Source organism: Chiloscyllium punctatum, chromosome 26 (genome assembly GCF_047496795.1).
Source record: "Chiloscyllium punctatum isolate Juve2018m chromosome 26, sChiPun1.3, whole genome shotgun sequence".
Classification (NCBI taxonomy): domain Eukaryota; kingdom Metazoa; phylum Chordata; class Chondrichthyes; order Orectolobiformes; family Hemiscylliidae; genus Chiloscyllium; species Chiloscyllium punctatum.
This window is the reverse complement of record NC_092764.1, coordinates 63,139,096-63,165,004: the sequence shown is the minus strand read 5'-3', so window position 1 is coordinate 63,165,004 and position 25,909 is coordinate 63,139,096. Positions and strand designations below refer to the sequence as shown.

The 25,909-nt window shown below is 47.1% G+C and overlaps 1 protein-coding gene across 1 annotated transcript in view; it reads right to left on the bottom strand.

Annotated features, from left to right (window-relative positions):
- Positions 1 to 25,909, bottom strand: part of LOC140453127 (uncharacterized) — a 91,804-nt gene that overhangs the window by 51,956 nt on the left and 13,939 nt on the right. Inside the window, exon 4 of the mRNA XM_072547537.1 lies at positions 20,411 to 20,530. Coding sequence (XP_072403638.1) covers positions 20,411 to 20,530 — 120 coding nt within the window. The remainder of the gene's footprint in view (positions 1 to 20,410; positions 20,531 to 25,909) is intronic.

Here is a 25,909-nt window from a genome sequence, read left to right as displayed (position 1 = left end):
TTTCCATACACCAGTTCCTCAGCCATGCATTCATCTGCTCTAACCTCCTATTCCTGCCCTCACTCGCATGTAGCACTGGGAGTAATCCAGATATTACTACTCTCGAGGACCTTCTTTTTAAATTCCTGCCTAACTCACTGTAATCTCCATTCAAAATTTCAACCTTTTTCCTTCCTATGTCATTGGTTCCAATGTGTACAATGACCTCCGGCTGGCCCCTCTCCCCCTGCAGAACATTCAGCACCCTCTCTGAGACATCTTTGATCCTGGCACCAGGGAAGCAAAGCACCGTTCTGATTTTTCACTGCTGGTCACAGAAATGTCTGTCTGTACCTCGGACTAGCGAGTCCCCTAAGACAAGCGATGCCTTGGAACCTGACATACCTCCCATTACATTAGAGTCAGTCTCAATACCAGTAACTTGGCTGTTCGTGCTACGTTCCCCTGAGAATCCATCACGCTCTACATTTTCCGAAACAGCATACTTGTTTGAAATGGGGATAGCCACAGAAGATTCCTGCACTACCTGCCTAACTCTCTTACCTTTCCTGAAACCATCTGTGTGACTGTATCTGAGATATCCCCCCTTCCTTTAACTGCCATCCATCACATCCTCTTGCTCTTGTAAATTCCTCATTGCCTCTACTGCCTCTCCAACTGATCCATTTGATCTGATAAGATTCACAACCAATGGCTTTTATTGCAGCGATAATCTTCAGTAACATGTAAACTCTCCCTAAACTCCCACATCTGACAAGAAGAGCATATCACTCTACTAAGGGCCATTTTTGCTTCTTTCAATCTGCAGATCCAGAAAATAGCACTCTCTCATTCCTCTACAAAACACTGGTCCAAGTTAAATTAATACTTATGGCTTATATGTTAAGTTTCAACAAGAGACATAGCTCAATAAAACATATAATCAAGAAAGAATCCACTCTACTCATTACTGCAGACTTCTTTTAAGGCCACTCTTAAACATCCCCTTCTCTGTTTCTGTGCTGTCACCTCTCCCAACAGGTTCCTCCAAGATCAGTTGTGAATTTCACTGTTTTTTTACATTTTCCCAGACACACTCCACTGTCCACGATACATAAATTCATCAGCAAAGGCAGTAACTGCTAACTCTGTCAGTTAACAATGTGAGTTTTTTTCTTTCTCTCTCTTTCTCTCTCTCTCTCTCTCTTTCTTTCTCTCTTTCTCTCTCTTTCTCTTTCTCTCTTTCTTTCTCTCTCTCTCTCTCTTTCTCTTTCTCTTTCTCTCTCTCTCTCTCTTTCTCTCCTGCACTGACCTCACCATGTGCTTCCGTTCTCTGTTTTACTCCCTTTTTAAAGTGCTGTTGTTTTGAGTTTTTTTCCTGGCCAAGTTCCAAAACAATGCAACAGCATTTTAAACAGTAATTGTTGCCCCTGGAATTCGAGGAAATCACCTCTAATACTTAAAACACCTCAAAAAAGGAGCAGCTGGTACAGCCAGATAATTTTCCCGTCCTCCATCTTGGATTACCCAGAATCACTAAATTTCAATTATTCCTTCCTGATTACACAAACCAGGTCAAGGATGGCCTTTTCTCTAGTTGGTGCCTCAAAGTATTGATTCATAAAACTAACCCGTACACCACCAAGAATTCCTCCCCTCTGCTGTTCCTAATGAGTTGGTTTGTCCAATCTATATGCAGATTGAAATAGCCCATAATTACAGCATTACCTGTATTAGTTGTGTCTCTAATTTCCTTTTTAATGCCTTGCCCAATATTACTACCACAGTTTGGGGGTTGATGTTCCAACTCCCACTATCATTCCCTGCCCCCTGGTGTTGCTAAACCCACACAGATTCTACTTCACTAGAGCTATTCTCGGGCAGCTCGGTGACACAGTGGGGAGCACTGCTGCCTCAAAGTGTCAGGGACCCGGTTTCAATTCGAGCCTTTGAGTAACTGTCTGTGTGGAGTTTGGATGTTCTCCCAGTGTCTGTGTGGGTTTATGCCAGATGCTATGCTTTCCTCCCACAGTCCAAGGATGTGCAGGTTAGGTGGATTGGCCACGCTAAAAACATTGCCTTACAGTGCCCAGGGATGGGCAGGCTAGGTGGGTTAGCCGTGGCAAATGTGAGTTGACTGGGATAGGGTGGGATTCTTTTCACGAGTTGGTCCAGACTTGATGGGCTGAATGGCCGCTACCTGCACTGTCACATGCCTATTCTAATATCTTTCTTCACAATCACAATTTCCCTTTTAATCAGCCGTGTTACTGTCCCTTTTCTCTGTGTCCGTCCTTTATAAAATCTGAAAACTTGTGGTAATTCAGTTCCTATTCCTGGTCACCCTGCAGCCACATCTCTGTAATACCTGCTATATCATATCCACTCTGATCTATTTGTGTGATAAATTTATCTGTTTTATTGAGAATGATTACACATTAAGGCACAAGGCCTTAAGGCTTCCATAGTTCTGTTCACTGTGGCCCTGCTCAATTCTAGCCCTTGTAATCTGTGCCCAGCATCATTCTGACCTCCCATTCTCTTTTCTGATTTAATACGTATTTCAGTGTCATCCATCTCCCTGTATAGAGTTTCATCCCCTTGGCGTATTAGTATAAACCTTCCTGACTGCACTCACCAATATATCCCCAAGTTCCAGTCCTGTCCAGGTACTACACATCCAGGTTGTCATTATGACACCTCCCCCAGAAAAGGTCCCAATGCTCCAGCAAACTGAAACCCTCTCCCATGTACCAACTTTCCAGTCTGATATAACCTGCTATTTCTACTCTGATATGCACAGAGCATCGGCAGTAATCCTGAGATCACTGTTTTTGAGGTCCTACTTTATAACTTGCTTCCAAAATCCCCATATTCTGTTTTTAGGACATCATCCCTTGTCTTACCCATGTCATTGGGATCACAGCCACTGGCCGTTCACCCTCTCACTTCAGCAAGTCCTGTAGCCACACTGAGACATCCTTCACCCGAGCAGCCGAGAGGCAACATACCGTCCTGGAGTCTGGTTTACAGCCCCAGGCCCATCGATCTGTTCCCCTTATGACTGAATCACCTCTGACAACAACCCTGCTCATTTTCCTCCAGGGGGTAGGCCTCCAAATCCTCAAATCATAGAAACTCAACAGTGTGGAAACAGGCCATTTTGCCCAAAAAGTCCACACTGACCCTCCGAAGAGTAACCCAGCCAGACCATTCCCCTACCCTACTGGTCTCACTAATGCACCAAACCAACACATCCCTGAACACTTTAGCATGGCCAATTCCCCAAACCTGCATATCTTTGGACTGTGGAGGAAACCAGAGCACCCGGAGGGGACCCACACAGACACGGGGCGAATGTGCAAACTCCACACAGAGAGTCGCCCAAGGCTGGATTTGAACCTGGGGCCCTGGCGCTGTGAGGCAGCAGTGCTAACCACTGAGCCACTGTGCCACTCTGAACTGTGTGGGGGAACGGACACTGGGAGTGGAGTCAGCACTGGGCCCCTTGGGGGAGGGGCATGGAGCAGTGAGTACAAATGTTGGCCACTGGGATAAAGGCACAGGGCCCAGTGTTGGCTCCACTCCCTGTGCCCCTCCCCCACAGGGCCCAGTGTTGGCTCCACTCCCTGTGCCCCTTCCCCACAGGACCCAGTGTTGGCTCCACTCCCTGTGCCCTCCCCCACAGGGCCCAGTGTTGGCTCCACTCCCTGTGCCCTCCCCCACAGGGCCCAATGTTGGCTCCACTCCCTGTGCCCCTCCCCCACAGGGCCCAGTGTTGGCTCCACTCCATGTGCCCCTCCCCCACAGGGCATAGTGCTGACTCCACTCCGTCCCCCTCCCCTAAAGGGCCCAGTGCTGACTCCACTCCCCATACCCCTCCCCCACAGGGGCTGGCACTGACACCCAATGCCATTCTGCTCTAAGGTTGTTACTGGGGTAAAGCAGTCTGAACTGTTTGGTGGAATGCCCAGTGCTAGAGGAAGAAAACAATGACCTTCTCCAGTCTGCCAGCATAAGTCCCACCATCTTCTCTCGAATACCTCATCCTCACACTGTGCTCACTCTGGTTCCCCAATCAAGTTTCCCTGCCATCGGGCTTGTTAGTGAGTTTGGTGAGATGGCAGTCTGACTGTTAATGAGATGGTCTGGGTTATGAGCCTGGTGTTTAACCATCAACACTGAGCATCAGTTGGCAACTCCCCTCTGCCAAGTGAGAAACTTGCCATGGTGCTTGTGAAAAGATGGTGTGAGTTTCTCCTGATGTCGAGATGGGCCTCACTGCACGTGTCACCCAATTCTGTCACACAGCTCACCATAATACATGCTGCTCAGACCCCGATACGATTCTGCCCATTACATTTGGTCCCCACATCCACATCATTGGTTGAGATTGTGAACAGCAGTGATGCAAACACTGATCCTTGTGGAACCTCACTGGACACAGGCTGCCACCTTCAGAATGACCCATTTATTCCAACTCTGTTTTCTGTCTGGTAACCAATTCCCAACCCCCACAGCAGGACCTTTCTCCCAGTCCCTGCTGCTCGAAGTGTGTTTCCCAACCTCCTGCTTCAAGCCTAATGAAAATCCAAAACATCCCATCCTCCTGTTCTCCATTATCTACGTTACAAGTAATAGCTTCAAAAATCTCCAACAGATTTGTCAAACATGATTTCCCTTTCACAAATCCGTGTGGACACTGTCCAAACAAATGTTATTTTCGAAGTATTCAGTTATCACAAACTTGCAAATCGATTCTCGTATTTTCGCTCCTCCTGGTAGAACGCGAACAGGTTTGTGGTTTTCTGTTTGTAGTTCTCTTTCTCCCTTCTTCATTGTTGGGGAATATATTTCTGAGTGGTTTCAGCTACTGCTTGGATAACAGTGGTGAGGATTGTGGGAATGATGGTGTCAGGGAAAGGTTACTAGACTAGTCATCCAGAGGCCTCAGTCAATGCAGGATGTGGGTTTAAATCCCAGTGCAGATGTGAAAATTAAATCCAATTAACTAACAAATACATTTGGAATCAAAAGCACGTCCCAGTAATGGTGACCATGGAACTATCAGGTTGTCACTAATGCTGTTCAGGGAAGGAAATCTCCCATCCTTCCCCAGTCTGGCTGATATGTGACTCCACATTGGCTCATGTGAAATGGCCCAGTAAGGTGAACCGAACAGCCCCTCCATTGTAATGACTGTGCACAGGAAGGGGAAATGGGGAACCAGGAAGAGCAGTCCATCACACACAATACAGGAAGTTTCCCACAATTTGGACAATGACAGATATGTCCTGACAAAGGACAGAAAGTGCTGGACAAATCCATCCGAACTAATTCCCATCTGATCAGTCTGCTCTCAATCATCTGTGAAAGTGATGGTCATGGTGTTAATGTCAATATTAGCCAGCGTTTGCAAAGGAATAGACAAACAGGCTGGGACAGACTGATTATTAATCAGTCAGGAATTAAGGGTATCAGGGAAAAGGCAGGAAAGTGGAGTTGAGGATTGTCAGACCAGCCATGATCACATTGAATAGTGGAGCAGACTTGATGGGCTGAATAGCTTCCCTTCGCTCCTCCATCTTATGGTCTTAGTTTAACCACAAAACATGAGTCAAATAAGAGATGAGCCATCACCAACCCAGTGACAAGGGGAGGCTCCACACGGAAACAGATGATAACGAGCTGCTCCTTTTTGGCTGGAGAATGGAAGAATGGTGACTCCACAAAAAGTAATGGCAAAACTTTAAGGAGCTGGAGGAAAATACCCCGCGTTTCTGAAACACTGGAAATTGCAAATGGTGGAGCATACTCCAACCCAAATTACTGAGTGCAGTGGGATGTCCAGTGGACACCCCCGTGTCTACTAAAGTGGAACAGGCCGGATTGTTCAGTTTGTGATGAAAGGTGTGTGACGATGGAGCTTCATCTGTGTCGATAATGTCTACTCCTCTGACAAGTTAAAAAATCATGCAACACCAGGTTATAGTCCAACAGGTTTATTTGGAAGCAGTAGCTTTTGGAGTGCTGCTCCTTCTCAGGTGGTTGTGGAGTATAAGGGAGTTTCAGAATGGTTCATGGATTCATGCAGTAAAATGGAATTCTGCTGGTACAGATTACACCACAAATGTATGTGTGTTTGTATGTGCGTGAGTGTGACTGTAAAAGGGTAAAAGTCTGTGAGAGGGTGGGAGTGTGGGAATGTGCAGAATTACGTTTTACTTTGTAATTTATTAAAATGTTGTTCTGCAAGTACAAATGACCTCACAAACTTAAATGTATGTGTGTGTGAGTGTGTGTGAGAGAGAGGCTGTGAGAGAGAGTGTGTGTATGTGTGGGAGTGTGACTGTAAAGGGAGAAAAGTCTGTGATAGTGTGTGCAGGAGGGTGGGAGGGTGAGAATGTGCACAGTTACCTTTTATTTTGCTCAAAAACTGCATGAATCCCTGTATGATTCTGTAAATCCCTTTTTGAGAAATAGAATCAGTCTGAACATTGGGGCACAGACAGCCTCACACAGGGCACCTCACACCTTCAATGCATTATCTTGGCGAGCATGGCACCTATTGTTAAAGTTCACTTGAGAATATAACTTTAATAAAGTTCTGGAATTTACATATGAAAGAACTGAAACCAACAAGTCATTCTAAAATGAGAGACTTAACAAACCATCCAGGTCTTTTTCAATATATAATGTCAGTGACATCACACTGTAAACTTTTGCTATAAATTCTGTGTCTTACGATCTTATGCTCCACAACCACCTGATGAAGGAGCAGCGCTCCAAAAGCTAGTGCTTCCAAATAAACCTGTTGGACTATAACCTGGTGTTGCGTGATTTTTTTAACTTGACAGAGGGGTAGACATTGACTGCATGGATTTTTAGTGAGGCCTTTGACCAGGTTCCACATGGCAGACCAATTAGTAGAGTCATAGAGTCATAGAGATATACAGCACAGAAACCCATCCTTCAGTCCAACCCGTCCATGCTGACCAGAAATCCCAAACCAATCTAATCTCACATGCCAGCAGCTGGCCCATAACCCTCCAAAACCTTCCTAATCATATACCCATCCAGATGCCTTTTAAATGTTGCAATTGTACCAGCCTCCACCCCTTCCTCTGGCAGCTCATTCCATACACGTACCACTCTCTGAGTGAAAAATGTTGCCCCTTAGGTCTCTTTTATATCTTTCCCCTCTCACCCTAAACCTCTAGTTCTGGACTTCCCCAACCGAGGGAAAAGACTTTGTCTATTTCTCCTATCCATGCCCCTCATGATTTTATAAACATCTATAAGGTCACCCTTCAGCTTCTGATGCTCCAGGCAAAACAGCCCTAGCCTATTCAAGCTCAAATCCTCCAACTCTGGCAACATCCTTGTAAATATTTTCTGAACCATTTCAAGTTTCACAACATCTTTCCGAGAGGAAGGAGACTAGAATTGCACGCAACATTCCAACAGTGACCTAACCAATGCCCTGTACAGCCACAACATGACCTCCCAACTCCTGTACTCAGTACTCTGACCAATAAAGGAAAGCATACCAAAAGCCTCCTTCACTATCCTATCTACCTGCGACTCCACTTTCAAGGAGCTATGAACCTGCTCTCCAAGGTCGATTTGTTCAGCAACACTCCCTGGGACTTTACCATAAAGTATATAAGTCCTGCTAAGATTTGCTTTCCCAAAATGCAGCACCTCACATTTATCTAAGTTAAACTCCATCTGCCACTTCTCAGCCCATTGGCCCATCTGGTCCAGATCCCATTGTAATCTGAGGTAACCCTCTTCGCTGTCTACCACACCTCCAATTTGGTGTCATCTACAAACTTACTAACTGTACCTCTTACACTCACATCCAAATCATTTATATAAATGATGAAAATTACTGGACCCAACACTGACCCTTCTGGTCCTCCAATGGTCACAGGCCTCCAATCTGAAAAATAACCCTCCACCACCAGTCTTCTACCTTTGAGCCAGTTCTGTATCCAAATGGTGAGTTCTCCCTGTATTCCATGAGATCTAACCTTGCGGACCAATCTCCCATGGGGAACCTTGTTGAACGCCTTACTGAAATCCATATAGATCACATCTACTACTCTGCCCTCATCAATCATCTTTGTTATTTCCTCAAAAAACTCAATCAAGTTTGTGAGACATGATTTCCCACGCATAAAGCCTTGTTGACTATCCCTAATCACTCCTTGCATTTCCAAATACATGTACATCCTGTCCCTCAGGATCCCCTCCAACAACCTGTCCACCACCAACATCAGGCTCACTGATCTATAGTTCCCTGGCTTGTCCTTACCACCCTTCTTAAACAGTGGCACCACGTTCGCCAACCTCCAGTTTTCTGGCACCTCAGCTGTGACTATTGATGGCACAAATATCTCAGTAAGACGCCCAGGTTATCACTTCCGTAGCTTCCCACAGATTTCTAGGGGTACACCTGATCAGGTCCTGGGGATTTATCCACCTTTATACATTTCAAGACATCCAGCACTTCCTCCTCTGTAAAATGGACATTTCTCAAGATGTCACCGTATATTTCCCTACATTCTATATCTTCCATGTCCTTTTCTGCAGTAAATACTGATGCAAAATACTCATTTAGTATCTCCCCCATCTCCTGCAGCTCCACACAATGATTTGATGATTTCTGAGGGGCCCTATTCTCTCACTAGTTACCCTTTTGTCCTTAATGTATCTGGAAAAACCCTTTGGATTCTCCTTAACTCTGTTTGGCAAAGCTATCTCATGTTCCCTTTTTGACCTTCTGATTTCTCTCAGGTTTACTCCTATTGCCTTTATATTCTTCTAAGGATTCACTCGATCTATCCTGTCTATACCTTACATGTGCTTCCTTCTTTTCCCTAACCAAACCCTCATTTTCTTTAGTCATCCACCATTCCCTAAACTTACCAGCCTTGCCTTTTCCCCGAACAGGAATATACTTTCTCTGGACTCTCATTATCTCATTTCTGAAGGCTTCCAATTTTCCACCTGTCCCTTTACCTGCGAACATCTGCTCACAAACAGCTTTTGAAAGTTCTTGCCTAATACCGTCAAAATTGGCCTTTCTCCAATTTAGAACTTCAGCTTTTAGATCTGGTCTATCTGTTTCCATCACTATTTTAAAACGAATACAATTATGGTCGCTGGCCCCAAAGTGCTCCCCCACTGACACCTCAGTCACCTGCCCTGCCTTATTTCTCAAGAATCGGTCAAGTTTTGTACTTTCTCTAGTTGGTGCATCTACATACTGAATCAGAAAATTTTCTTTTAACTCTTAACAAATTCCTCTCCATCTAAACCCTTAACAGTATGGCAGTCCCAGTCTACGTTTGGAAAGTTAAAATCCCCTACCATAACCACCCTATTATTCTTACAGATAACTGACAGCTCCTAAAAAATTTGTTTCTCAATTTCCCTCTGACTGTTAGGGGCTCGATAATACAGTCCTAATAAGGTGATCATCCCTTTCTTATTTCTCAGTTCCACCTAAATAATTTCCCTGGATGTACTTCTGGGAATATTTTCCCTCAGTATAGCTGTAATGCTATCCCTTATCAAAAACGCCCCTCCCCCTCCTCTCTTGCCTCTCTTTCTGGTCTTCCTGTAGCATTTCTATCCTGGAACATTACGCTGCCAGTCCTGTCCATCCCCGAGCCACATTTCTGTAATTGCCATGATATTCCAGTCCCATGTTCCTAATCTGCCCTGAGTTCATCTGCCTTCCCTATTAGGCCTCTAAATAAATGTAGTTTAATTAATCAGTCCTAACTTGTTCCTGCCTGCCCTGACTAATTGACTGTCTTTTATTCTTAACTGTACTAATCTCACATTGACGTCTTTCCTCACTATCTCCCTGGGTCCCAACCCCACCTTAAAATTCGATCAGATGGGATTCAGGGTGAACTTGTCAATTGGATACAAAATTGGCTTCATTGTAGGAGACAGAGAGTGGTGGTGGAGGGTTGTATGTCAGACTGGAGGTCTGTGCCCAGCAGTGTTCCACAGGGACCAGCACTGGGCCCACTGTTATTTGTCATTGATATAAATGATTTAGATGAGAATATAGGAGGCAGGGCCAGTAAATTTGCAGATGACACCAAAATTGGTGGTGTTGGAAACAGTGATGATGATTATCTGAGATTACAATGGGATCTTGATAAATTGGGCCAATGGGCTGAGGTGTGGCAGATGGAGTTTAATTTGAATAACTGTCAGGTATTGCATTTTGGTAAAACAAACAGGGGCAGGACCTACACAGTTAATGGTCGGGATGAGGAATGTTGTAGAACAGAGAAACCTTGGGGTTCAGGGACATAGTTCATTGAAAGTTGTGTTACAGGTAGACAGGGTGGGAAAGAAGGTGTTTGGCACCTTTATTGCTGAGACCATTGAGTAAAACAATTGGGATGTCATGGTGTGATTGTACAGGACATTGGTGAGGTCAATTTTGGAGAACAGTTATATAATCCTTTTTCTGGGGCCAGTTGTTTTTCTGAATTAGGAATTTTTCGGATTCGGAATAAATGACATTTTCACAGTAAAATGAGAAAAGTATTACCTAACAGCAGATACACGTGTCAATAGTACAAGCACTGAGACCCAATTGATGCCAGTCAGTGCTGGGCCACACCACCATGTCACATCTGAGTGATGCGAATCGAGTGGGTCACCTGTTCACACGCCAAAATGGCGCTCCACACTCCACGAAAACAATCTTGGATTTTGGAGCTTTTTGGAGTTTGGAATTTTGGATAAAGGATTGTGTACCTGTACTGTGTACAGTTCTGGTTCCCCTGCTATAGGAAGAATATGGTTGAATTGGAGAGGATGTAGAAAAGGTTCACAAAGATGGTATAAGGAATGGAGGGTTTGATTATAAGGAATGGCTGGAAAAGCTACAAGACTTTTTTCACTGGAGCAGAGGAGGTTAAGGAGTGACCTTCGAACCCAGAACACAGAACAGGACAGCACAGGACAGGCCCTTCAGCCCACGAGGTTGTGCTGAGCATTTACTTTAATCTAAGATCAATCTAACCTCCACACCCCTCAGGTTACTGCCATCCATGTGCTTGACCAACAGTCGCTTAAACATCCCTAATGTCTCTGACTCTCCTACCACCACTGGCAGTGCATTCCACACACCCACCACTCTCTGAGTAAAGAACCTGCCTCTGACATCACCCCAATACCTTCTTCCAATCACCTTAAAATTATGATCCCTTGTGACAGCCATTTCTGCCCTGGGGAAAAGTCTCTGGCTAACTACTCTATCTATGTCTCCCATTCCCTTGTACACCTCTATCAAGTCACCTCTCACTCTTCCTCTCTCAATGAGAAAAGCCCAAGCTCACACAACCTCTCTTCATAAGACAAGCGCTCCAATCCAGGCAGCATCCTGGTAAATCTTCTCTGCACCCTCTCTAAAGCATCTACATCCTTCCTCAAATGAGGCGACCAGAACTGGACAAAATATTCCAAGGGTGGTCTAACCAGGGTCCTATGGAACTGCAGCAAAACCTCCTGGCTCTTATCCTCAATCCCCCTGTTAATGAAAACCAAAACACCATCCAACTTCTTAACAACCCAATCAAGTTGGCAGCAACTTTGAGGGATCTATGTCCATGGGTCCCAACATCCTGCTGTTCCTCCACTCTGCCCACAATCCTGTCTTTAAGCCAAAAGCCAATATCACCCGCACTGTCTGTGTCCTCATTGCATCCGGTGAACTCCCCTCCACTGCCACCAAACTCATAGTCCCCCAGCCCACTGCCCGGTTCGACCTGCTCTCCAAGTGGGCAGCACGGTGGCACAGTGGTTAGCACTGCTGCCTCACAGCGCCAGTGACCCGGGTTCAATTCCCGCCTCAGGCGACTGACTGTGTGGAGTTTGCACATTCTCCTCGTGTCTGCGCGGGTTTCCTCCGGGTGCTCCGGTTTCCTCCCATAGTCCAAAGATGTGCAGGTCAGGTGAATTGGCCATGCTAAATTGCCCGTAGTGTTAGGTAAGGGGTAGGTGTAGGGGTAAGGGTGGGTTGCGTTTCGGCGGGTCGGTGTGGACTTGTTGGGCCGAAGGGCCTGTTACCACACTGTAAGTAATCTAATATTTTTGTGGGCGGCACAGTGGTTCGCACTGCTGTCTCACAGTGCCAGAGACCCGGGTTCAATTCCCGCCTCAGGTGACTGACTGTGTGGAGTTTGCACATTCTCCCCGTGATGGTGTGGGTTTCCTCCCACAGTCCAAAGATGTGCAGGTCAGGTGAATTGGCCATCCTAAATTGCCCATAGTGTTAGGTAAGGGGGAGATGTAGGGGTATGGGTGGGTTGCGCTTCGGCGGGGCGATGTGGACTTGTTGGGCCGAAGGGCCTGTTTCCACACTGTAAGTAATCTAATCTAATCAAGGTCCACAAGCCCAATTACCCCGACTGACCCATCGTCTCGGCATGCTCCTGCCCCAATGAACTCATCTTGTCTTACCTCGACTCCACCCTCTGTCCCTCAGTTCAGGCTCTTCCCACCTCCATCCGCGACACCAACCACGCTCTCCATCTCTTCAGCAACTTCCAGTTCCCTGGCCCCCAGTGCTATCTCTTCACTATCGATGTGCAGTCCTTATACATGTTAATATCTCACAAGGATGGCCTCCAGGCCCTTTGCTTCTTCCTGTCCAACAGACCCATCCAGTCCCCCTCCACCTATACCCTCCTCCACCTCGCCAAACTGGCCCTCATCCTCAATAACTTTTCCTTTAACTCCTCCCATTTCCTCCAAATCCAGGTGGTGGCCATGGGTAACCACATGGGCCCCAGCTATGCCTGCCTCTTTGTTGGCTATATCAAACAGTCCCTCTTCAGCACCTACACAGTCAATGTACCCCAACTCTTCTGCCGTTATATTAATGACTGCATCGGTGCAGCTTCCTGCACCCAGACTGAACTGGAGCAGTTCATCGACTTCGCCGGCAACTTCCATCCCGCTCTCAAATTCACTTGGTCCATCTCGGACACTTCCCTCCCATTTCTTGACCTCACCGTTTCCATCTCCGGCGAGTCACCAGACGGATGTTTACTACAAACCCACAGATTCCAATAATTCCTTGGGCCACACCTCCTCCCACACAGTATCCTGCAAGAACTCCATCCCATTCTCCCAATTCCTCTACCTCTGCCGCATCTACTCAGACGAGGAAACATTCCACTCGTGAGTATCCCAGATGTCCACCTATTTCGAACAGCATGATTTTCCTCCCTCTCATCCAGACAGCTCTCCACTGCACCACCTTCATTCCCCGTTCCACTGCTCCAAATCCCCGCCCCTCCCAATGCAATAAAGGCTGGGTCCCCCTTGTCCTCACCTACCACCGCAATAGTCTCCGCACCTAACGCATCATCCTTAAATGCTTCAGCCAACTCCAATTAGACCCCACCACCAAGACCATCTTCCAGTCCCCACCCCTCTCTGCCTTCCACAAGGACCATTCCCTTTGACAATCCTTGGTTTGTACCACTCTCCCCACCAACCCCTTCGAGCCACCAAGTACCTTCCCCGGTAACTGGAAAAGATGCAGATCCTGCAGGTACACCAGCCGGTCACCTCCATCCAGGGCCCCAAACAGTCCTTCCAGGTGAGACTGAGGTTCACCTGCCTCTCTTCCAACCTAGTTTACTGCATCAGGTGCTCCCGATGTTGTCTTAGGGAATGGTTCGCCAAACATCGCAACTGGGTCCACAGGGACTGACTGGACCTCCCACTCATCCCCCAATTTAATTCCCCTTCCCACTCCCTTTCTGACATGACCATCCTTGGTCCATTGCCGCAATGAAACACACTTAAATTGGAGGAACAACACCCGATCTTCCATCTGGGCAGCCTACAGGCCAGATGACTCAATATTGGGTTCTCCAATTTCAAATAACCTCCCTTTCCATCCCCCAACTCCCTTCCCAGCCCCTTCCCCTCCCTCCCAGTGCTCCCTGCCACCAACTGGATTCATTCCTTCCATTGACCCAACCAGGTTGTCCCCTGTACCTGTCTTCACCTAACCCTACTTTACAACCTTACCCCCGCCACCCATTTTATCTGCAGCTCCCCCCCCCCACCCCACACCCAGTCCCAGTCCTGAAGAAGGGTTACACCCAAAACATCAGCTTCTCCACCTCCTGATGCTGCCTGTCTTGCTGTCTTCTACTTCTAGCCTCCTCCCGTCTACCTTGGATTCCTGCATCCAGTATAGCATTTGTTTTGGCTTTAACCCTGTATTCAACATCCAAATTTGACCTTCCTAAATGAATCACTTCTTATTTAACCAGATTTAACTCCATCTGCCACTTCTCAGCCCAGCTCTGCATCCTGTCAATCTCTCGTTGTAGTCTGCAACAGCCCTCGCCATGATCCACAACATCACTGACCTTTGTGTCACTGGCAAACCTACTAACCCATCCTTCCACTTCTTCATCCAAGTCACTTATAAAAACTACAATGAGCAGACGCCCAAGAGCAGATCCTTGTGGGACACCACTGGTCACTGAGCTCCAGGAGGAATACTTTCTGTCCAATACCACTCGCTGTCTTCTTTAGGCCAGTCAATTCTGTATCCAGACGGCCAAATTTCCCGATATCCCACACCTCCTAACTTTCTGAATGAACCTACCGTGGGGAACCTTATTAAATGCCTTACTGAAATCGATTTACAGCACATCCACTGCTCAACCTTTGTCAACTTGTCTCCTCACATCCTCAGAGATCTCAATAAGGCCAGTGAGGCATGACCTGCCCCTCACAAAGCCATGCTGACTATCTTTAATCAAATAATGTCTTTCCAAATGGTCATAAATCCTGTCTCTCAGAATCCTTTCCAGCACCTTGCTTACCACAGACTGACTGGTCTGTAATTCCCAGGGATTTCCCTATTCTCTTCCTTGAACTGAGAAACAGCATTCTCCTCCCTCCAATCAGCCTGTACTACTCCCATGGAGAGTGAGGATGCAAAGATCATCACCAGAGGTGTAGTAATCTCATTCCTCACTTCCTGTAGTAACCTCAGATATATCTGGTCTGGCCTGGGGACGTATCGAACTTGATGCTTCCCAGAATTTCCAGCACATCCATTTCCTTAATGTCAATCTGTTCAAGCTTATTAACCTGGTCCACAATGTTCTCATTATCAACGAGGTCCCTCTCTCTTGATCACAGAAACAAAAGCTCATTTAGGGCCTCCCCTACCTCTTCAGACTCCAGGCACAAGTTCCCTCCATTATCCCTGATCAGCCCTACCCTCTCGCTGATCATTCTCTTATTTCTCATGTAAGTGTAGACCGCCTCTTGGTTTTCCCTAATCCTTTCCCCCAAGGCTTTTTCATGCCCCCTTCCTAGCTCTCCTCAGTCCATTTTTTGAGTTTTTTCCTAACCATATTGTAATCCTTTAAAGCTGTGCCAGATCCTTGCTTCCTAAACCTTCCGTAAGCTTCCTTCTTCCTCTTCACAAGAAGCTCCTCTTCTCTTGCCATCCAAGGCTCCTTATCCTGACCATTCCTTTGCCTGTCTCAGTGGGACAAAGTTATCCAACACTCACAACCAGTGTTCCTTAAACAGCCTTCACATTTCTGTTGTACATTTCCCGCAGAACAATGTTCCCAATTTATACTCCACAGCTCCTATCTAATTGCGATATAATTTCCCCTCCCCCAATTAATTATGGATGTTTATAAAATCATGAGGGGCATGGATAAGGTAAGAAACAAACTCTTTTCCCAAAGAGTTAGGGAGTTCAAAACTAGAGCGCATAATTTTAAACTGAGTGGAGAAAGATTTAAAAAGAAGCTGAGGGGAAATGTTCTCACACAGAGGCTGGTTCATATGTGGAATGAACTGTTAGAGGAAGTGGCAGATGCAGGTACAGTTACAACTTTTAAAAGATATTTGGACAGGTACATGAACAGGAGGATCACCGTGTTTCCACATTAAAGTTCCCCATTCAGCTCACACAGGTATAATTGGTCAGTGCTGTTTTCACCTTACTGACCTCCAGGAGATTTTGGACACAGCTCAACAGACAGGAGCTCTTCGATGTGACTGAACCTACAAGTATCCTTTGATTTTCTGTACAATTCTGCCTTTCTGTGTTATGTTAGCCCTGTCAGTAGACAACAGCTGTTTCTCTTTCAATAACTTTAATTTCTAATGCACTGAACTGTTCACCTCAAGATCTATTCCAGTCTGTAAACCCGCAGTAAAGTGATGATGAACAAACTGTCCAACATTCCAATACCAATAACAAAAATCAAAAGTGAAACTAAAACTGTGTTCCTCCATTCTTAACACATACTTTAGAAATACAAATCAACTTGAAAGCTATCCATGTATCTCCTGCCTGAGAACACAGGTTCCCAAGTGATATTAATAATATTTCCTGAACCTTCATCACTCTGGTAACCAACTGAGTTTTATTATGTATCAAGATTGCCTCCATTTTGTGTCCAGCAGATGTTCTCTGAGCAAAGTGATTTGACCTTGTGTCCTTCACCAATGTCAGTGCTGTTTGCTGTATTGACAGGAATGTGGAATACTGCAGCTCAGTGCATACAGGCAGTGGTCACAGCAATGGCTCCATGGACCATCGAGCTGGTCAGAAGGAAATAATGTCCAATTCTCTGGCCTTGGTGTTCCACTCTAGGGAAACAGGTTATCCTTCCCATAAAGTTATGGAGGTTGTGGGCAGTCACCTTCATATAAGAGATGTAATCTTGTAAAAAAATACTTGACCGTGGTGAATCAACATGTCACTCAACTCAAACCAGCCAGTGACCTGCTGGTGTCCAGCAGCTCCCACTGCAGCTGGTGAATTCCTGACTGGTCATTCTAGGCAATGGCTTCACCTTCATTGTTGCTGTGGCTGGATGGCAAGTCCCACTGCATCGGAGTTTAGGATGGGAAGCCCACAGGCAGAAAGACCTCACAGTCTTTGCTGTTCTCTCTCATGGAGGTCTCAGACAGGAGTATGAGGGAGAGTCTGGACAAACACCTCAGTGAGGTCAGAGGGGTTTGGAGACGTGTCTTGTCAGCTTGGACCAGGAGAAGGTCTTTGGAAGAATATCCAACACCGACTTAATCAACTTGCTCTTCAAATGGGGTTAATGCAGGGATTCCACAATTGGATCCATATGCTCTGCACAAACATCGGTGGAACAGTTTAAATAATGGGTGGGAATGGGAAAGCTTTCCGATCAGAGATGGAGCCAGGCAGGACTGTCCTCTCTCCCATCCTGTTTGTGTGCTGTATTAAAACATTTACTGAGTACAATAGGAAGGAGGCAGGTGTAGGAAAAGGGAAAATACCAGGTACTGCAGACACTGAGTTCAAATCATCCCTGCACATGGAAAACATCACTGCTTTCTGCACAGATCCACCGTCAATGATCAGATTGATGAGAATCTGTGACCAGTTCAAACTGGCTTCAGGACACAAGATCAACTGCAGCAAGAATGAGCTCCTGTTCCTTTTCAGAACTGGGCCAATCAATCCTTTGCCCTGTCTGAGCAGACTACCTGAAGGTGCTGGGAATGTGATTCAGAGGAGCTGAGGTGTGTGCTAAAACCTGGAAGGTGTGGGTAACTGTGATGTGACTGAGACTGGGCTGGGGAAGTGACATTCCCTCTCCATTGGAGATAAGGAGCTGGTCATCAACTGGGAGATGTTTCTTCATTTCTCAATGTGGTGTAACTTTGGCCCATACTCCACTCCTGGACAGTGGAGCTCACTCAAAACATCTTCCACTTTGTCTGGAGTTCAACAATGGGCCATGTCTGTGGGGACACAGCAGTAGGGAATGTACCCAACACCCACCTCAGCCCAATATAAAACAAAGAACGGTGGATACTGGGAATCTGAAAGAAAACAGGCAAGTGCTGGAGAAACTCAGTAGATCTGGCAACATGTACAGAGAGAAAAACAGAGTTAATGTTTCCAGTCCAGTGATCCTTCTTCAGAATTGCTGAGTTTCTCCAGCACTTTGTGTTGTGTTTCTGATTTCCAGAACCCACAGTTCTTTGTTCCAGATGACTGTGGTTTATCAGGTCAGGTTTCACTCTGAGATCTGATGTGTCCAGTATCACCATCAGCTGGGATTGGAACACAATTAAAGTTACCTGGACCTTGGGCGTTCTGTATATCCAGAATGTTCCCATTTGGTTTCACTGTAGTTGATCTTGTTCTGATCCCAACTGGAGGAGAGAGGGTACTCCCTGTCAGATCCACCCTGTCCACCCAGAGTCTCACTGCCTCTGCATGTTGCTCTCACCGTGGTTCAGGTGAGGAACAGACCATCACCAGCTCCTTGTGGGATGTGCCTCAGTGGGAACAGATAAACTCATCGCCTGGGAATGACTTTATCAGCTAACAGCCTGAGGTGGAGCCAAATGTGGACAGGACTGACACCACCTTCAAGGCCCCTCATTTCCTTACCCTGTCTGACTGTTCCCAGTCTATCGCCATTCCCTATCCCACCTCTGCCCTCCCCTGAATTCCTTGTGTATCCCTCCACCCCATTGACCCCATTCCCCCAGCTCCCCTCACTGCCACAACCTGGCCATTCCCAATGCTCCATGCCAGCTGCCATCTTTCTGTCCCTCTTCCTTGTGCCGTAACCAAGAGAAAGTGCTGCCCTCAGACCAAACTGCAGAAACCTGCCGCTGTACATCACCGGGAAACAAACATGAACCGGGCTCACCAGATTCTCACACACTGCTGACTGGGTCTTCAAGGAGGGACTGGGTTTTTATGTTAATGAATATTCATGGGATACAAATGTAAACCAAGTACGAAGCACCACAGTCTGGTGTAATACCTGACAAACTGTAAACACACGGCTTTATCTCAACACCACAACCTGTCATTGGGAAATACAACAATTCATACCCGGCCTAATTCAGCCACACTCCCAGCATGTCTCCTCAGTTCATCAGAAAAGCCAGATTGGACATTAACTCTGTTTCTCTCTCCACAGATGCTTCCAGACCTGCTGAGTTTCTCCAGCACATTCTGATTTCATTCCATTTCCTGCTCTTGCAGGTTTCATGAGATCCCCTTGACATTTTTGTTCTTGCTGTAAACCAGGCAGTCAGTCTGGGCGACTGTCACTCGGGAGGCTGGACAGAATGATGGAAATGTCTCTCTCCAGGGAAGATCATGAGGAGCTCCACCTCCCCAGCCTTGTCAGGTCGGCCTGGGCAGTCATCCTACAACCCAAAGGACTTAACATTGAGTTCCTGAATCTCCTATAACCTTCTCACCCATCCCCCTGCTCCCTTTCCAGCCCCACCTCCTTCCTTCCATTCCACCCACTGACCCTTCCTTCCAGTTTCCAACTGGATCCATCCCTTCCATCGACCAACCAGGTCGAACCCACTACCTGTGTTCACCAATCACAGCCTCACCATCCTGCTACTCTCCCCATCCCTCCCCTCCCCTCTCTCTATCTGCAGCTCCCCCTCTCCCCCTTCCCCACATCCAGTCCTGATGAAGGGTTAGACCTGAAGCATTGACTTCTCCACCTCCTGATGCTGCCGGGATTGCTGTGTTCTTCCAGCCTCCTGTTTGTCTACTTGGTCAGGTCCTTCACCCCCTGCTGGGCTCCCTGCACCCTCCCCATTTCCCCATTAATATCGAGGCCCCTGTCCCAGCCATTTACACTGAATAACATCCTGATTGTGGACATACTGCTATCCACAGGTCTGGATCAATAATATCATAGAATCCCTACAGTGTAGAAACAGCCCATTTACTAACCAGTCCACACCGACCCCCGAAGAGTACCCCACCCAGACCCATTCCCCTACCCTATTACTCTACATTTTCCCTGAATACTGTACCTAACCTCAATATTCGTGAAGACTATGGGCAATTTAGTTTGGCCAATTCACCTAACCTGTACATCTTTGAACTGTGGGAGGAAACTGGAGCACCCGGAGGAAACCCACGCAGACACGGGGAGAATGGACAAGCCCCACACAGACAGTCGCCTGAAGCTGGAATCGAACCCAGGTCCCTGGCGCTGTGCGGCAGCTAATCACTGAGTTACTGTGTCACCGTAATCTCCTGTAGTTCGATGTTTGGTGAATAAACAGATTTATTCTCGCGGTATATCGAAGGAGATGGGGTGGATCGGATATACTCAGATGATGTCATGATGATTGTAAATGTAAGATCTTGTTCATGTGAAGCCCAGGAATTAAAGCCTGCCTTTAGCTGAAGTGAGGAGGAGCCATGTCAGAAATACTGGAGACACAGCAGGTTCCAGATAAAGAGAGAATAATCCCCAGATTCATCCACAAAGGGAATAACAAACAGAAACACTGACAGTCTGGAATCCAGATCAATCCAGATTCAGAGGGAGTGGGTTCCTTCCATTACCTGGATGGAGGGTTCGTTCTTCAACTGAGTGACAACGGCCCTCCCGTTCCTGGCCATGGGTAATGCAAATGACAAAAAAATCCGAACAGCAGTGTCCTCCATCCGACCATCAGGGCCCACCTGCACAATGATAATAAGATTGTTTGAAATAGTTTCCATCGTCTTTTACTGAACAAGCCACTGACAATGTAACCTTGTTGTTTAATAATTCCATGGTGACAGGTTGAACGAGGCAGAGAGTGGGTTTGAAGGGAGTTGATGATCTGTCACTCCAACCTTCACTCTGAATGTGGGATATGATTTGGAGGAGTTGGTGTTGGACTGTGGTGGACAAAGTTCAAAATCCCACAACACCTCGTTACAGTCCAACAGGTTTATTTGGAAGCACTAACTTTCGGAGCGCTGCTCCTTCATCAGGTGGTTGTGGTGTAGGATCATAAGACAGATCACAAAATTTTGCTCTTAATCTTGTATCTTACAATCTTATACACCACAACCACCTGATGAAGGAGCAGCGCCTCAGAATGTTAGTGCTTCCAAATAAACCTGTTGGACTATCCCAGCATTCCACAGTTCATCAATCTTTCAGGAATGTTTAATGGGAATCAGACAGAAAATGCAGTTAATGGACTTGGAGCCTCCCTGAACCCTCTGTTTTTAATGATGGGGCCCATCTTGGTGTTGGCACTAGGAGCGGGTGCTGTTCCCACACAAGGAAAAGGCCCAATGGTGATCGGACCCGGGGGGGTGAGGGACATGCTGAATGGATAAGTGGGAGTGGGTAATGAGGTGCCAATCTCAGTGTCCCCTCACTGAAAGACAGGGCCTGGCACCATCTCAAAAGAACTTTTCATCCTGTGAGCAGAGCGATCTTGTTCATCAGAATCACTTGGCTGATTTCCAACTGCCCTCTGAAATGGCCGAGCAAGCCACTCAGTTGTGTCAATCGCGATAAAGTCTCAGTTGGACAGCAGTGGGTCAGGAAGGCAGCTCACCACCACCTTCTCAAAGGGAATTCCCAACGGGCAAGAAGTGCGGACCTCGCCAGAGACACCCGTGTACCAGGAATAAATTGAAGGAAATAGTTTAGGATGAAAACCTGGTCCATGTTTTCTGTTAACCTGGATCTAAAAAGACAAGTAAATGAGGCAGTTTTGAATATGATGTAAAAATCATTAACTTTTGTCATGACTCTGGGAATAGCAGGGTTTGATTTCCAGTCCATTTCCCCCGTGAGGTGGAACAGCAAAGAGAGTGAGGGGGCATTGAGCTCCTGTGTCACCACTGGGCACACAGAGATTCACAACAGGCAGGGCAGGGCTGGGAGGAGGGGATCTGAAGCCCTTACCCCCTGACTGTTTGTGTTTTCTCAGACAGGACTCCGTGCTCCAGAAGGACAGTCAGCTGCTGAGACCAGGGAGCTGTATTCCACTCGGAGAAGAAGGATCTTTCAGAGGATGCAGCATCACATCATTCCCCGACACACCCCCCCCCCCACCAACACAGACCGTCTCCGGGCAGTGGCTATCTGCTCACTATCTGATACAATGTCACAAGCTGGTGAGTACATCACTGCCTCTCCTGAGCAGCTGATGGAGACTGTGATGACTGAAGCCACTGACAGACAGAGGTCTGGTAGAGGCCAGGCCCAGGCTGAGTCCCAGGCTGATGAGGGGCCTCTGCAGTCAGTAACATGGAACCTGCTGCAGTCGCAGCGAGAGGTGAGGGAGCTGCCAGGGGCTGACAACCCCACGGATGGAAAATGGAGGAGTCCATTCAGGCCATCGGTGCTATCCTGTCCCAGCCGTGGGTGTGTCTTGCTTCCTGTATCGATGGGTTAGTGCCCCTCATGGAGAGCCACATCCAGCAGGTCACTTGATGGATACACACACACAGGGTGACCAGGTGAGAGAGGAACAACATAGCTGGAGAGTCTCTCCCAGGGGCTCCTCCATCTCCCCATCACACAATGGGGCAGGTGTCCCATACAACGGAGGAGAAGAGACTCCTTCTGGCTCGGGGCCTTCTCTCAGTGTGCTCCAAGTACACACAGAGCCTCCTCAGCCCCTCTGCCAGTGACCCCATCACCTCCAGGAGCCATGGGGACACAGTGAGCTCCTGTAGCTGTGAGGCAGTCCCACAGCATGTCAGGGCCCCCCAGGCCTCAGGCAGTGAATGGGCAGCTCCCAAGGACATCAGGGAAGGCAGTGATTGGTCATTACCTCAGCTGGGTCACTGTGTGTGGAGAGTCTGGGCCCTAGACCCCCTTACCCCCTCTACATCCTCCTGGTCAGATGAAGAGTGACAATTGATGATGTGGTCCTGATAAAAGGCCTCCCCTCTCTGCAGTGTGAGGTTACACAGAGCACAGGGACAGTATGGGAGGCCCTTTCTGGGACATAGTGCAGACCAGCCAATGGGATCACATGTTTAAGAGGCCAAGGGCCTGCTCATGCATTGCTGGGTCACACTGTGACAGGCCGTGTACCTTTCCCCTGCTATAATGGGAGGGTTGGTCACGTGTCTGTGTCTGCAATGGCCACCCCTTGTCCCTGAGGATCCTTTCCTGAAGGTGCAAAGGAGGAGAGGACAGCTGGAGCATCGGGAACAGGGAAAGTGTGTGGATCAGTGACTCCCAAACGTTAGACAAAAATCACTGTGTTCCCAGAGCTGTGAGAGTGTGGGTGGGAAGAGGACACTGTGACAGTATTGGAGGGACAGGGGGGAGAGTTGTGTAAACAGAGGTGTGTAAAGGGAGCTGTGAGAGTCTAGTCTCGTCTGCTCACTCCCATTTCCCTTGATTTACTCTGTGGGATTCAAATTTATTGCTCTCAAGTGTCCATCAAATTTCCTTTTGAAATTATTGATCCTTTCCACCCCCATACTCTTGAAGATAAGGAATTCCACTTCACAAACACTCACAATATAAAAACATTCTTCCTCACACTCCCACTGCAACTTTTACAAAAACCTTAAATCCCTGTTCCCTGACACTTGTGCAATCAGGAAATGGCAGTAGCTTCACACTGTCCACATTCTCCAATCTTCTCACTACCTTCTGCCTCTCTGTCAAATCATCCCTCAATCCCCATTGAGGAAAGTGCAGGGATTGGAACAAGGTCAGGCAACTGGCTGTCAGAGAATATGCGCTCCCTGAGTGGGGCTATTCACCTGGTTCAACCAATAGGAGAACATCACATGATCCAGGGGTCAGAGGTTGGCTGTTGCTCTGAAAGGGAAGTTACACGATTGAGCTAAAATCTGACAAAAGGTGATTTTGGAATGACTGTGTTTAGGAACAATGGGAAGGCTTAGTGCATGAGCAGGAACTCAGCAACTAAATGGGAGACTTCCCTGTTACTGGCAGGTTATAGTGCAACAGGTTTATTTGAAAGTATAAGCTTTCGGAGCGTTGATCCTTCATCAGGGGTAGTGCTCTGAAAGCTTGTACTTCCAAATAAACCTGTTGGACTATACCCTGGTGTTGTGTGATTTTTAACTTTGTACATCCCAGTTCAACACTGGCACCTCCACATCATCCCTGAAAATGGGCAGAAGTATCTGAAATGAGGGGGTCCAAATGACCTTTGCAGCAAATCTCCAATCATTGAGCTTTCTGTATAACCCAGTGTTGTGTCAGGGTAATAGGACCCTGGAGCAAGCTTGCTGAGATGTCACAGAGCTGCACATCACTGGGTATAAATACAGTGGTGAAAATGTGTTGCTGGAAAGCACAGCAGGTCAGGCAGCATCCAAGGAATAGGAGAATCAACGTTTCAGGCATAAGCCCTTCTTCAGGAATCCTGAAGAGCTTACATGAATGTTGGTGTTGGTGTTGGTGGTCAGATGTTGGTGTGAGGTCACCATGTATCTGAATATTTTGTATCCAGCCTCATGAACTGTGTTAATGTGAAGAATAGGACAGAGATAGGCTTTCACTTGTCTTCTCCACAACCAGTCTGTCTCAAACCCCAAACTCATTGTGTAGCAGAAAAACCCAGGAGTAAAGGGGAAGCAGTTTGTCACCTTGTCAGCAACAGCCTTCAGTTCACTCTGACAACAGAAGAATGGGCTGATTTATCTTACTGCAAGTGATGCAGGAACGAATGGGGAAAGAAACATTGTGCTTTAGGTGATTCTCTCAGACTGACAGATCTATTTCATTCCCAAAATTTAATCAATGAAATTATCAAATCTTTGAAGTCCAGTGAAGTTACATAGAGTAACAATTGTATTGCAGAGGGAGCTGTGCCTGGGCAGATAGATTACAGCAGCCATTTTGAGTTTTGGAAGTATATTGCCCGTGTTGGGAGCACAAATTCCATGTTGGAATAGGAAGGTCAAGGAAGCAGACACCAGGCAAAGGAGAGAGCTCCATTTTGTAATGGATTTAGGGAGGAGGCACCTTGTAGCTGTGGGCAGACTGAAGGCCCTCATGTAAGAGCTTGGAAATGGAGTCAGGACAGATTGCAAGGGAGATGACACCTCCAATGCCTGGCCCTGCTACAAAATAGTGAATAGTCTCAGATGTGTGGGAAAGGTGAGTGCATGCACCATCCATTGGGACGTCCCACCAACTGTACCACATATTCTTAACCACTCAATACACCAAGCCCTTCTCACTCACTGGCAGCACTCATCGACACTCAGTGCTCATGTTAAATATACACACACACACACACATACACACACACGCACACACAGACACACACGTACACATGCACAGAGACACACACACACACACACATACACATAGACACACACACAAACACACACACACTCACACAAACACACACAGACACACAGAGACACACATACACACAGACACACACAGAGCCATACACGCACACGCACACAGATATACATACACACACATACACGCGCACAGAGATACACACACAGACACACACAAATACACACACATGCACACAAACACACACACACACAGACACACACAAGTACACACACATGCACACAAACACACACGGAGACACACACACACATAGACACACACATACACACAAATTCACACACACACACACACACACACACAGACCAACTCTTGCTGCTCCCACTCCCCGCTGTGAGTCATCACCCCAACACACTACAACAGACTCAATCACATTTTACAGGTGAAAGTTCTCCATAATAGCTACAGGGCCGACAGAATCAGTGGGGACAGGACCATTTCCTTCACAGAGGGACCTCTGGGAATATGCTGAGAATCATGGGGACAGCTGGAACAGAGCCCATGGCTTCATGGGGGACATTAAGGATGACGGTGAGTCACTGCCTCTGCTGCTCTCAATCCCCTCCTCACTCTTACCCTGAGATGGGGAATCAAATGAAAGCTGCAGACTGTGGGACCACGGATCTGGTGCTTTCCTCTGCCTCTCCCTCCAACATCCCAACCCTCCCGTTCTGATTGGCTGCTTTCAGATTCCCAGGAACTGCCGGCTGGGGACCTGCTCACAGCCGTGAGGAGGTGGAAGTTCAAAC